This window comes from Acanthisitta chloris, unplaced genomic scaffold, assembly GCF_000695815.1.
Source record: "Acanthisitta chloris isolate BGI_N310 unplaced genomic scaffold, ASM69581v1 scaffold5475, whole genome shotgun sequence".
Classification (NCBI taxonomy): domain Eukaryota; kingdom Metazoa; phylum Chordata; class Aves; order Passeriformes; family Acanthisittidae; genus Acanthisitta; species Acanthisitta chloris.
In genome coordinates, this window is record NW_008674185.1 from 125,656 (window position 1) to 137,721 (window position 12,066).

General features: G+C 37.1%; 1 protein-coding gene across 1 annotated transcript in view; it reads right to left on the minus strand.

Annotated features, from left to right (window-relative positions):
- Positions 1–12,066, minus strand: part of TRIO (trio Rho guanine nucleotide exchange factor) — a gene marked incomplete at its 3' end in the record, with an annotated part of 158,167 nt that overhangs the window by 125,134 nt on the left and 20,967 nt on the right. Inside the window, exons 6-8 of the mRNA XM_009075227.1 lie at positions 9,986–10,177; positions 6,723–6,854; positions 2,756–2,986 (exon numbers count right to left, since the gene is read on the minus strand). Coding sequence (XP_009073475.1) covers positions 2,756–2,986; positions 6,723–6,854; positions 9,986–10,177 — 555 coding nt within the window. The remainder of the gene's footprint in view (positions 1–2,755; positions 2,987–6,722; positions 6,855–9,985; positions 10,178–12,066) is intronic.

Consider the following 12,066-nt stretch of genomic DNA (forward strand, 5'->3'; position numbering starts at 1 on the left):
GTTCAAAGCTGAGGGAGCTACAATCTGCCAAAGCAAAGCTCCTCCATGGAAACATCTGCTGTGGCTATTGGATTAATTTATCTGGTATGGATGTTGAAGTGTCATTGTCTCAAATTTCAGTGCAGGTCAATCTGTAAGTATGAAATCTATATTATGAAAGGGCGAATTAAGCACAATTCACATTGTGATTCATAAGGCAGTGCCCAAAACACACCAGTATCTGTAAAGTTAAGTTAAACCAACAAAAAAAGGAGCTGTATTTCCATATGCAACATTTCAGAAGTTGTCATTACAGGGATAAACTGTCTCTGGCAGCGGTAACTACTGGATATTAAGGGAAGGGCTTATGAACATGGCAAGCAGGGGCTGCATCTCTGTACAGACCTAGTCTGAAATTTCATGTGGTTGACAAAGATGTGCATTAACACTAAAAGCTGTAGCTTCAAACTGTCCAGGTATCTTAATGCAATGTCTGCCTTGCAAAGCATATAGAGAAACCACAAGCATAAACAGGAAGAAAGAAATTTCTCCAAGCAGTAGGTAAGGCAAGTACTGAATAGTAAGTTGAGATGGATCAACCTTCTTGAACTAACTGGTTCATACTGAACACTTCTGGTATACTCACATTCCACATATATGATTTGGATAATGCATTCTTGATATTGGAAGTTATAAAAATAGCTAAAACTGTCTACTTTGTTGTTTTCAAATCTGTGACTACTTGATCTTAAATGCATCAATTCCAAAGGCTGATGGGCCTCATACAGAGAAGGAAAATCTAGCTTCTTGCTGAAGAACCTGGTGGTGACTGTACTATGACTTGAGTCTAATGAAGGGTTATTTGCCAACTTCAAAGAACACAGCAGTCTGAGAACTATGACTTCAGAAGGAGCAGAAAATGAAAATTTCCTACAAGCATTTTATGACTCCCCAGATAATAAAGGCAAAGAGTAGGAACAGCACAGTAAGACTGCAACATTTAATGAACACCTTCCCCCAGGAAATAAACTGCCTGCAGCCTGGCCTACAGGCCTGAAACTTGAATTATGCACCTGGAAAATGACCTCAGGAGATCACTCGGCCTAGATTGCCTAAGTAGGTCCTACTTAAACTGAACTGGAACTAGAGGAGAAAGTTCTACCATCCAATTCACATTTGCTGGCACTAAACTACCACTGAGAAGACCTATATTTTTCCCTATGAGAAGCAACCTACTGCTTTAATTTCAGTTTCTGAAGACTCTTTATGAAGCCTTTTAAGTTTAAGAGGTGATTCATTTGTGGACTGTGCCTCAGCAGTTTTGACAAGTACCCTTCACTGACTACTCATGCAAATAGCAGCACTGGGCCCTTCTGACTAGCTACTACTTAAGTTGTAATCTTGATGACGAGCCTCAAGGATTTATACACTGGCATAAGAGAGTTTTCTGTTTGGTTCTCCATGCTGTTCCAGACCATTCATAACATTGACCCTGCTTTCTTTCACTTTTTTTTTTGTTAGCCCAGATTTTTCATGCCTTTCTGCATCCTTTGTCACATCTGAGTGTTGAGAATTTGGATAACAGCCTGTCTTTCAATACATGCCTATTTTTAGATTTAAGAAAGGAATAAAGTTCTAAAAGGTTTACTTAATTTACTGCTAAAATACTTAAGTTTTCTTTAATTTACAGGAAGAGATAGGCACTGCATGTAGAAGAAAGTTGAGCTAATGAGATTGCTCACTCTGCCCACCATCTGCCTAAATTATTTTTTTTACCTATACTAAGTTACAAAAATCAGTTACTTCACTCCCAACTGCTCACATCCAGTAACTTCTTGAAACAGGTAAGTGGAAGAAATTTGGCTTAAAGTTCAACTAATTCGAAAGAAAAAAGATTCGTTTAACCAGAATGCATGCCTGGCTATCTAAAAGTCCCATTCAGAAATTCCTGATTTGTGAACATTTTTACACTGAAATGAAACAACATGATCAGTAAATGCTTGACCATCTTTACTTTTTTATGAAGGTGAACTATTAAAGGATAAATCACTAATGTCTCTGTCAAGTGCAGCCCTAAGGCAAGATTTTCTGTTTATTAAAAATCCATCAGCCAAGGGATTCTATATAGCTTTGCCTTTTTAAGGTAAAACAACATTAGAGATACTAATGACTGTACTTAACTACTAACTTTTCATGGATGTCATATTAATAATAAAAATATGGCAGCTAATAACCATTAATTTAAGAACAGTGTCATTATCCAAAAGTAATCTAATCTGTAATTTTTGTAACTCCTTTGTATACTACTCTCAGGTTCTAAAGAAACATGATTAAGTCAATTAAGTATCACTGGGGATTTGAAACTAAAAATTTGTTAAAGAATAACACTGTTAAGTTTTTGCATGTTATTGCTACAAGTCTGACACTTTGAGTCCAGAATTTTACCCAGAATGTGAATGTCAGCTTCCAGCACAAGCTCAGAATAGCTGTCTGAAACAAAAATCTTTGGTTTTATATCTGGCTTAAAGTAAATAAATTAATTAAAAACTGACTAAACTGAAGTAGAGCTAACTTACCAATATATTTACTATCCATAACAGCCAACATCCTCTGTTAATACATAGAACTTGGTATCAGTCAATCCCATGCAACTATTCAATTGCTGAATGAACGAACACAGGGTTTAGTAGTCAAAACCCACCTGTCAACCCAATCAGCTTGAAATCACAGGCTGACAGAACACAAAGGCACTTAGACAACATGAAATAAAACCCACCTGTTGAACATCCTGTTGAAAAACGCACAGCTGAAGCCGCTGGTGCAAGCGGACCTTGCGATGCTGCCAAATATTTTCCAGTTGGCGTTGGTGGTGCAGTACTTCATGGATGACATCCAGAACATGATGAACTGCTTTTGAGTAGTTGGCAGAAGCAGTGAGGGAATCAGAACTCCCAGGAGTCAAAGGTCTCTGAAGTTTGTCAAGAAGTGACTTCCCATCTTGGCTCACCTGACCATCAGAAAGGACAAAGAATTACTTGTCTTGCCAAAACCGTGTTAGGCTACTATTTCGTTCCCCACCCTCTCTCCCCATTTTAGATGTCTTCAAGAACTCAGAGAGCAGTGATGAAGACTTTTATTTTATTGGAGGCATGATTACATATGGGCAGCTGTTACAGGAAGATTATATTCTTCTATTTCAAATAGTGTTTAACTACTGATGGTAACAAGAAACATTAGTCATTTCTAATTGTTGTCTTCTCTGATTTTAGAAAATTATATTCTTCTTCTATTTCAAATAGTGTTTAATTACTGATGGTAACAAGAAACATTAGTAATTTCTAATTGTTGTCTTCTCTGATTTTAAACAACAGCAGAAATACTCAGATTTACCTTGCATGCTAAATAAAAAGCAATAATCCTGTCTTATTTGGTCACTATTAACATTTAGCACTTGCCAAAGCTATTGAAAGCACTGTTCATTGGCATTTAACTGTTCTGTCACTCTTAGCATGAAGCTCAGAGAACTGTTACAATTCAGCATCACTCAGCTACCTGGAAAGAACTTTTCTAACAGCTCAGCTAGTAGGCAGGAAAAAACACCTGAAACTGTAAGACTGCAATGCAAACAATACTGAATCCATCAAATCAACACCATATCTGAAACAACAAATTTGTCAAGGCCTTTCCCCGGTGACTATTTTCAACAATTTTTTACCAAAATCAGGCACATTTTAAATTTGCTATTGAGTAGTCAAATAAATCTAAATGAAAACTATTTTCTAATAATTAGATTACAGGGGAGTTTATTTCTCAGTTCCAATTTACGCTTTCATATTAATAGTGAGTATCAACACAGAGAATGAAGCTCACTTTTGAAAGGAACTCCTGTAAGACAAGTAAGACGGAAAAAGTTCATAGTCCACAGTAATACTTATGTGGGTTTTTTTTACTTTTATCTCAAAGAATTATCTAAAAACTTGTTCAAATATTTCAAGATAATAGACTTCAATTACCTATTCAGAGTCCATGAAATTTAGGGGGGGTGGAAATAATTAATTGTGACAGACCCTTGATCTGATTAGTTTATTAGCTTTACAAACAAATGATCATGCACAGTTTTTTCATTGGAGTTAATATAGTAAAGTACATGACAACCTTAAGACTTCAGTGAGATGTACAACTTCATTTATACATATAACTTCATTTAAGGCACAGCTATTGGATTTTCAGGCACACCAGTTAGCTAAGCTTGTAAGCTAGCGAGTTACTTTTCTTATAATATACAGTAATTATCTACAGTAAAATCAGACTGTCTAGTCTTAAAAGCATTTGCTCTCTTAAAATTACTGTCTTCTACTTTGCAACCAAGTCGTGTTGTCAAGACATTGTAATCTAAAATGAATGACAAAGTGTTGTAATTTCCATAGTGCTCCTCTCTCTCTTCCCCCACTGTTCATTCATCATGAAATGAAAGGAGCTCCATACTGTAATAGAAACGAAGTCATACATCTAATAATGATAAGCAATAGTGCTGTAATATCTTTACACAGAAAGACACCTCCATCGATCATCAAAAAGGAATGAGTGTTTAAAAAACGCAAAATAAAACCTTCTGCCCAGAGGAAGAGCACGACTTGTACATACACATACAATTATTATTTCTGCATCAGTTCTGGCTGCTAAAGACAAAGCTATTGTTTTGCCAGATGGGGAAATGTAATGACCAGAAAACAGAAGAAAGCACCTAATGCACCTTCTTCTTTGAGTAGTACCAGTGAAGATTTTGTTAAAATTTCTGGCTATCCCAAAGTTAAATTTTACAGCTTTGAAATCCTAAATAAATTTTCAAGGTATTTGCCAGAGTAATCCTATAATCTACCTGTCTCATTAATTTTCATTATACACCACCAGCAAGCAAACAGTATTTAACATACTAATCCATGGTACTTATTTATGCTTAACAGCAGGCTCATCCAGTCACATCCCTGATGAAAAAAAAAAAGCATAAAAGAACAAGCACCCGAAAAAAACAACCAAAAATACCCCCAAACAAAAACAAACAAACAGAACTCAAATAGGGGAAAATACCACTATTTTAACAGGAGCATATTAGAATAATGATTCTAGAGAGATCTAGCCTGCCTATTCCTTGCTGCACTCTCATGACACATGCACCCCAGATTGTCTCTCTCCACATAAACCTACTGCAAATGTGCTACGTTCCTGTCCCTTGTTTTACAAAGGGACCCCCACAATGAAGAAAGGCTATAATGAAGAGAAGAAACCTTACTACAGAACATGCTCTCAAGTGTGAGTTAGAACAGGTATGTGCAGCAATATCACAAGTTTTATCACCCAAGGTGTGCTTTGGTATGTCATTAGATCAGTTGACACAGCAAGTGACGTAAGCAAGAATAGGGATATTGATGTGTATTTTACATGGAAGAACAAGAACTTGTGAACTCTGGACATCTGACTCACGATAATAAAGTTTATTCAGGCCCTAAGATGGCAGGTGTTCAAAAAAACCAGTTTTGATATACTAACAATAGGACTGATCCTCAGCACTAATCTTATCCTCCTTTACTGCTAAATGAAATGTGACCAGCTTTACAATTCAGCTTCCCATGATAGAGTTGGTTCATCAGAAAGTAGTTTACTTACGATTCAGCTTCCCATAATAGAGTTGGTTCATCAGAAAGTAGTTTTATCTTTAATGCAATGTATAAATCACAGCCATTAATTCAAACCCACATGACCTCCTTTTAAAAAAAATGTGCAAGCTGTGGCCTAAGTTATCCTGTGTCCACTGACCATTTTTACCATGATTTAGCCAAAAGCATCATTTTAAATGAGTACAGAAACTACTGTATTTAATCCAGAGTAACATCAGTCCAATTTAACAGCAAAAATAGTTTTACCTCCAATGAGAACAACCCTGGCAAAAGAAAGAAAAGAAAAACAGGAAATGCAAAAAGTAACTGTTAGCTAATAGTGAATACCCATTTGATTACTCACTTCACCTAAGTAAAGCACAAGAGAAAACTCAAAATTTGAAGAAAAATAATAGGCAGTTGAGTCACTGCTTTCTAGGCCACCTTCAGAATAAGCATTTTATCTTAAATTGTACGTACAAATATTAGAAATACTGACAAATATGATTCCATTGTGTGCAGAACCCAAGATTAGAGCAGCAGCATAGGATATGCTAATCTTACAAATGCTGACTACATATGCATGCTGGCTCATTTAAGTGTCTTTGAGGTTGATGAAACTAAATATATTACCTTCTGGCTTGTCAAGTGATGTCCTTTGATGGTTAAGCCTTTTTTGTGAGGCAATTTCAGAGATGGATTTTCAAAACACACTTAAAGCAATCTATGCCAATGGAATGCTTTCCCAAAGAATACCCAGCACACTTCCCTTTAAGTAAGTGTATCATACTGCTATTAAAAGTTAGTAATATGCAAATATAAATTAAGATATACTTAGTACACTGCATGGGTTGTTTGTACCACACATGGTTCCATCTTGCCTTTTCAATTTCTTTCAGAAGATTAAGGGGAAGACTTAACACTTCACTTTTGAACAACAGTAGCAAAACTCAGTATACTAAATTTAAAAAGAAGGCTGCCACTTGAGTTTCCAGCTAATGCACTATGCAAGAAGTGATGCTGATCCATGATCCAAACTTAACATGACATAGTTATGCCTAATTTTTCCTCAGGTACTCTGACACTTACCTCAGAGTAAGCCAATGTAATATGCTCATATATCCCTTGATGATGATGGATAGCATCTTCTAAATCCTGCAGTTCTGAGGGAAGCTCCACCTCACCACAGGCTTTACACCATGAGTCCACATTGCTCATGTACTGCAACAGAGAAAAAACATTCTGCCTGATTTTGGGTTCTATCAGTAAGTACAGACATGTCAGTACTATACCAAAAGACTGGCATCTGTGTGACAGCCATTGAAAACTTTTTTTAAAGGGAAAAAATCTTTTAGATATTTCTCTCTGAACTGACCAAAATTAAGCTTATTTCAGAATAGAAAGAAATATTAAAGTCTGACTCCAATTGTGCTAAAATTAAACTAAATTATCTGTGACTCTTTGAGCCATTCAGAGACAGGCATGCTTAGTAGTATGTTGGCAGTCTTCAGAACCAATTTAACTGTTGTCAATATTGATGCTTCAAGTTTACTCTTGCTCCTTTTCTTGACTTTGCAGCTAAGAACAAGCTTACTTCACCCTGTCCCTACCATTTCAGAAGCATAAAAGCCAATTAAGGTCTTGTCTACACAAGGAGGCAAAACATGCTACAACTTTCAAGTCCAGACCCTCAGTTTTTAACACTGTTTAGATACTCATGGTATGATGAGGTATCACCTCACCTTTTTCTAAGCTTCAGAGAAAACCACATTATTTTGCATATGTGTGCACATGCACTAGTGAACCATTCACTGAAACACCCCACAGTTGTCTTTTGCTGGAAAGAGGTCATCAAGGAGGCAACACAGTGTCAGAGCACAGCAAATTCACACCTCAGTCCCCAAAGCGCTAACTTCTACAGGCAGAGAAGCACTAAATCCATTTGGCAAGCTACTACAGCAGCAAGCGTGTAAGGGATTTACAACTTAAGCAGGGTCTCTTAGGACTAACACTGAACTTTGAGCACACAGCTATGTCAGCATAGCTGCTTGAGTCAAGCCTTTCAGGGGAAATTGAGGATACTGCAACACAATCTCTTCTGCAGACAATTAAAGTTATCTTGAAGTTTAAGCTGTCTCGACAGACAAGAACCTGCCATCATTGCTATATGTACAGAATTTCTGCCAACTTCTTTTTCACAGCTAGAGGGCATATATTCATGTTCTGCCAGGAAAGGGGGTAAAATAATCTTTTTCTAGGAGTTTTCATAGTTGTTAAATCTAGTCCAGCAAGCACATGTGGTCTCCATAAAGTAAATCTGTCCTCTGTTGATGTCAAGTTCAAGTCTCAGAAGTTATAAGAGACCAAGCCACTTCTCTGATCATATGTATCTTAATTCCTGAAGCACAATGTAGTCTTTTGAGGAAAAGGAATCAGCAGATCATTTCTAGTACTCTACTATTGTTTACAAGCTGGGCAGAAGGGTCATAGAGTCCTTAGCTCTAAGATACATATTCAATTCTCATTTCATCAAGGGCCAGTTTAAAAAATCTCTAAGATTATGCACTGAACATTAAAAGAACCTCCATGTGGGACCAGAGTTACATCTCTTACACTGGTCAGCAGGCACTGATAGCTGGGTGCAGTCTTCATTGTTTCTGACAGTAGGCAGCAACACTTACCTGCCACTTGCAAGGGAACACATGCATTCAAGAGGGGTGTGTTATTTCTTTGGCTGCTTACTTTTCAATCTTTTTATGTAGGTCAAGCATTACCAGTCTCTAAAGGGGTCATTCCTCTCATTCCAAACCCTCTTTTCCTTGAACTCACTCTCCACTCTTAATGAAACAGCTAATATATCACAGCCAGGTATCTTACAACACAACTAGGACAATCCATCTCAGTTAATCATAAAATGAAAACCGCAGAAGGAGCAATTAAAAGTAAATTAACCCCAGCAGATGCCGCACTATTTTCTCTCATTCTTATCTTTCTCCTGTTTACACTTATATTTAGTGGTAAAGAAGGTAACACTGACCCTTTTGCTATTGCCTGATGCAATTAGAAAAGCATCAATATTGGTAAGGTACCACTCTGTGTCTATCAAATGCTTCAGGCTGATCAGTGACTTTTCTACCAGAAAATAATTCCTTCATCTCATTTCATGTGGCTTTCCTGTAAAATCTGCTAAAAATATGGATTACAGTAGCATCACTTTATATACTTTACCTTAGTTTGTCTAAGAACATTAAACCAATGTCACCATTAACATAATGAAAAGCAAAGTGTATTTGCATCTTAATATGTTCACATTCCTAATTTCTAGATATTTATGAAGCTAAGTATCTGTGTAGTAGAAATCAGGGAAAAAACTTCTTAAAATAAACTGCACTCTCTAATTCTGCAGTTATCAACTCCCAAGTGCTTCCTTCATTTATTCCAAATTAAAGTTATATCAGACATGAGACTTTTTTTGGCTGCAATTTAGAAAGGCAAATGGAAAGAAAAGTATCTACATGCAGCACACCAGAGCTCCAGTCAGCCATAACCATCTAAGAGCCTCTCCTCTCCAAATTCACCAGGGACATAGAGAGCAGACAGTCTATAATATCAACAGGTGACTCAACAGCACACACATAGCAACTCCTTCAGAACTGAATTCCCTTGAGGGGAAAACATGCTTTCACCATCTAGACTATTAACTTGGGGATATTTATTCCTATTTCCCCTACATATACCTCTTCTCTGGCAGTTACACACAGTTAATGACTTAATTAAAATAATTGGTATCGGCCTAAAGCTAAAATTTTTTTTTTAATATAGGAGAAATCTCTTATGGAATACTAAGTAAACATCTCCCACCACAATTTGAGAATCGGAAGACAGTTAATTAACTTCTCAACTTTCAGGCCAGTTCAACTTACATTTTCTGTAAGCAATTACTATGAGTTAATCTTGACACTCCAGGACCAACTGGGGTGGAGTGGTGAGGACAACAGAACAAGTGATGATTTCTGGATGTAGAAAAGGCATTACATTATATTGAGACTTGAAAGGTTTATATAGCTAATCATTTATGTCCATTTCATTTTAATTCATATAGCTAATTTGGTTGTTTTATCTTGTGTTGATAATGGGCAAAGCATTTTGTGAAGAATATAAGGGCACTGGGCTATACCAAGGAGAACAAGTTTTTGTTTGAGTATCAGCCGAAATTGGCAGAAATAAATGTTTCAGCTTTCTTGCCAACCTTTTCAATTACTTCCTTGTACTTCTGCCTAAACCAAAAACAAACAGGAAAACTCACCATTCCAGCACAGGAATTTCTGTTGGTGCCTTCCCCGTTCACTAACCTGTTCAGCCTTCTGATGGAAAATGGAGGACATATCCAGTAACGTGCTACGTTCATCCAAGGCTGCAGCAAATGCCTTCCATTCTTGCTCCAACTGACTAGCAATCTGTTTTATTTGCTGTGAAGCATAATGGCCAGACTCGATCAGACGATTTGCTACTGACATGATGCGGCTGATGTTTACATACACATTCTATGGAGAAAAAGGAGGGGAAAAAAATCAGTAGAAGTCAGCAGACCACTTAAATGCAGAGGTGTATTTCTACAGTTCTATTTTATTCCAGTACTGCTTAATAGGCTGGTTTTATTTGTGAAGTTTGTGCACGCCAAACTTTGGAATCTCAGTGTATAATGTAACAGCCTATCTGTAACTGCCAAGTGAGAAGGACAACTTGAACAATAATCAGAGTCTAAAACTCACATGAACAGTCAGTTTAAGCAAACTCACATTGTATGAAGACACATTATTAACCACGTTTTACAACAACTTCAATTAAAATGTTTACAGACGCTCAAGTCAAAAAGACATTCAGACACACAATATAGGAAAATCAAAATATAATTAGTAAGCTCTTTATCTAGCCACAGTATCCATGTGTGTAACATCATTCTAGAAACCTTTACATCAACTTCTGAGAGTAACAAAATGAAGACCTCTGAGTTCTAAGAAGTTCTACATTTTTTGGTTTTATTTTCCTACCACTGTATTACCTCAGAGCTAGCACTGAAAATTAGACAGATAAGGTCCAAGATCAGAAGTATTCCCTAGCATATTGGCATTACTCACTGATGGCTCTTAGTCAGTTTAGTTTTCAGTCAAGAGTTTCCGATTCCTGCAAAGCCAGAAACAAGAACAACTTCACCACCAGAAGGTTTCCAAGTAGCTCTTCCAGAGCTACATGTTTACAATACTGTGTTGACACGTCTTTCAACTGGGCTGACACTCCTATATACAGAATCAAGTTCTTAGAATTACAGGATTGCTGAGATTGGAGATCTAGTGCAACCACACAGAGCATCTCAGGTGGAACCATTACCTGCTGGCATCCAGCCACTGCCCATCCCCTAGCACTGACTGGCTGGAGCAAGTGTTGCAGTTCTTCCAGGCTTCATTGCCCAGACTCAAATGAGCGGCAATTAGCACACGCCACCGTTAATTGTAAACATACATACATATGCATGTATGCAAGCAGAAGCATACCTGACACAGTCTAAACCTCAGCTAGGCCACTTAAGAAATTGAGTACAGCAGTGTCATGTTGGCTCTTTTTCCTTTCTCCACAACACTCCCTTTTCATTTTTTTGGTTATCCCACACATCTATGTTCTCCTCTCAAGCACAGCCAACCAGAAGAGAACGAAACTGCTATTTCCAATAATTTTTAAAAGACTGGAGAGCATTTAGGCCTGTTACAGTGTATGTAGCATAAATACAAGACTGCTAAATGAATCCAGAAAGGCATTACACAGTCTTTACAGTTGTGAGAAAAAACAAGTGTCAAAGGAGGAAAGAATAAAGGCTATAGTAGACTGACACTTGAACTCCTTCTGTATCATAATAAAAGAATTCTGAAAATTCTGGCACGCCAGTTAAAAATAAAGGAAATTACTTACAATAATCTAAACCTTTTACCTCACTACATGATACAACTACTAAAAGTTAAAGTTCCAGTATTTCAGAATGCAATGGCCCAAGAGACAGATTCAGTTAAGGAGAAAAGGAATCTCCAATAGTAACTCACTACAGTTAGACTTTCTTTAATTGATACTTGAAGGTTAACAAACTTTGTTCAGTTTCCTACAATGGCAGGTCCAGTGTCATTACTATATGACAACTGCACATTCTGTGCACTGCTTGAGAAATGAGAAACACTGCTACAAGTAAGCTGGTGCATATTCCCCAGGGACTGATATCTTACTCATTGCATGGATTTACATCCTCATTTTAGTTAAGGAAGCAACAGCTATGAGGTCATAACTGTTAAAGACTTGTTTAGTAATCTCATTTACATCATGTGAATTTGCATGGAGCACCTGCAGCTTCTAAATGTGTATTAACTGTCTCAAAAGTGAAAGGCTAAAG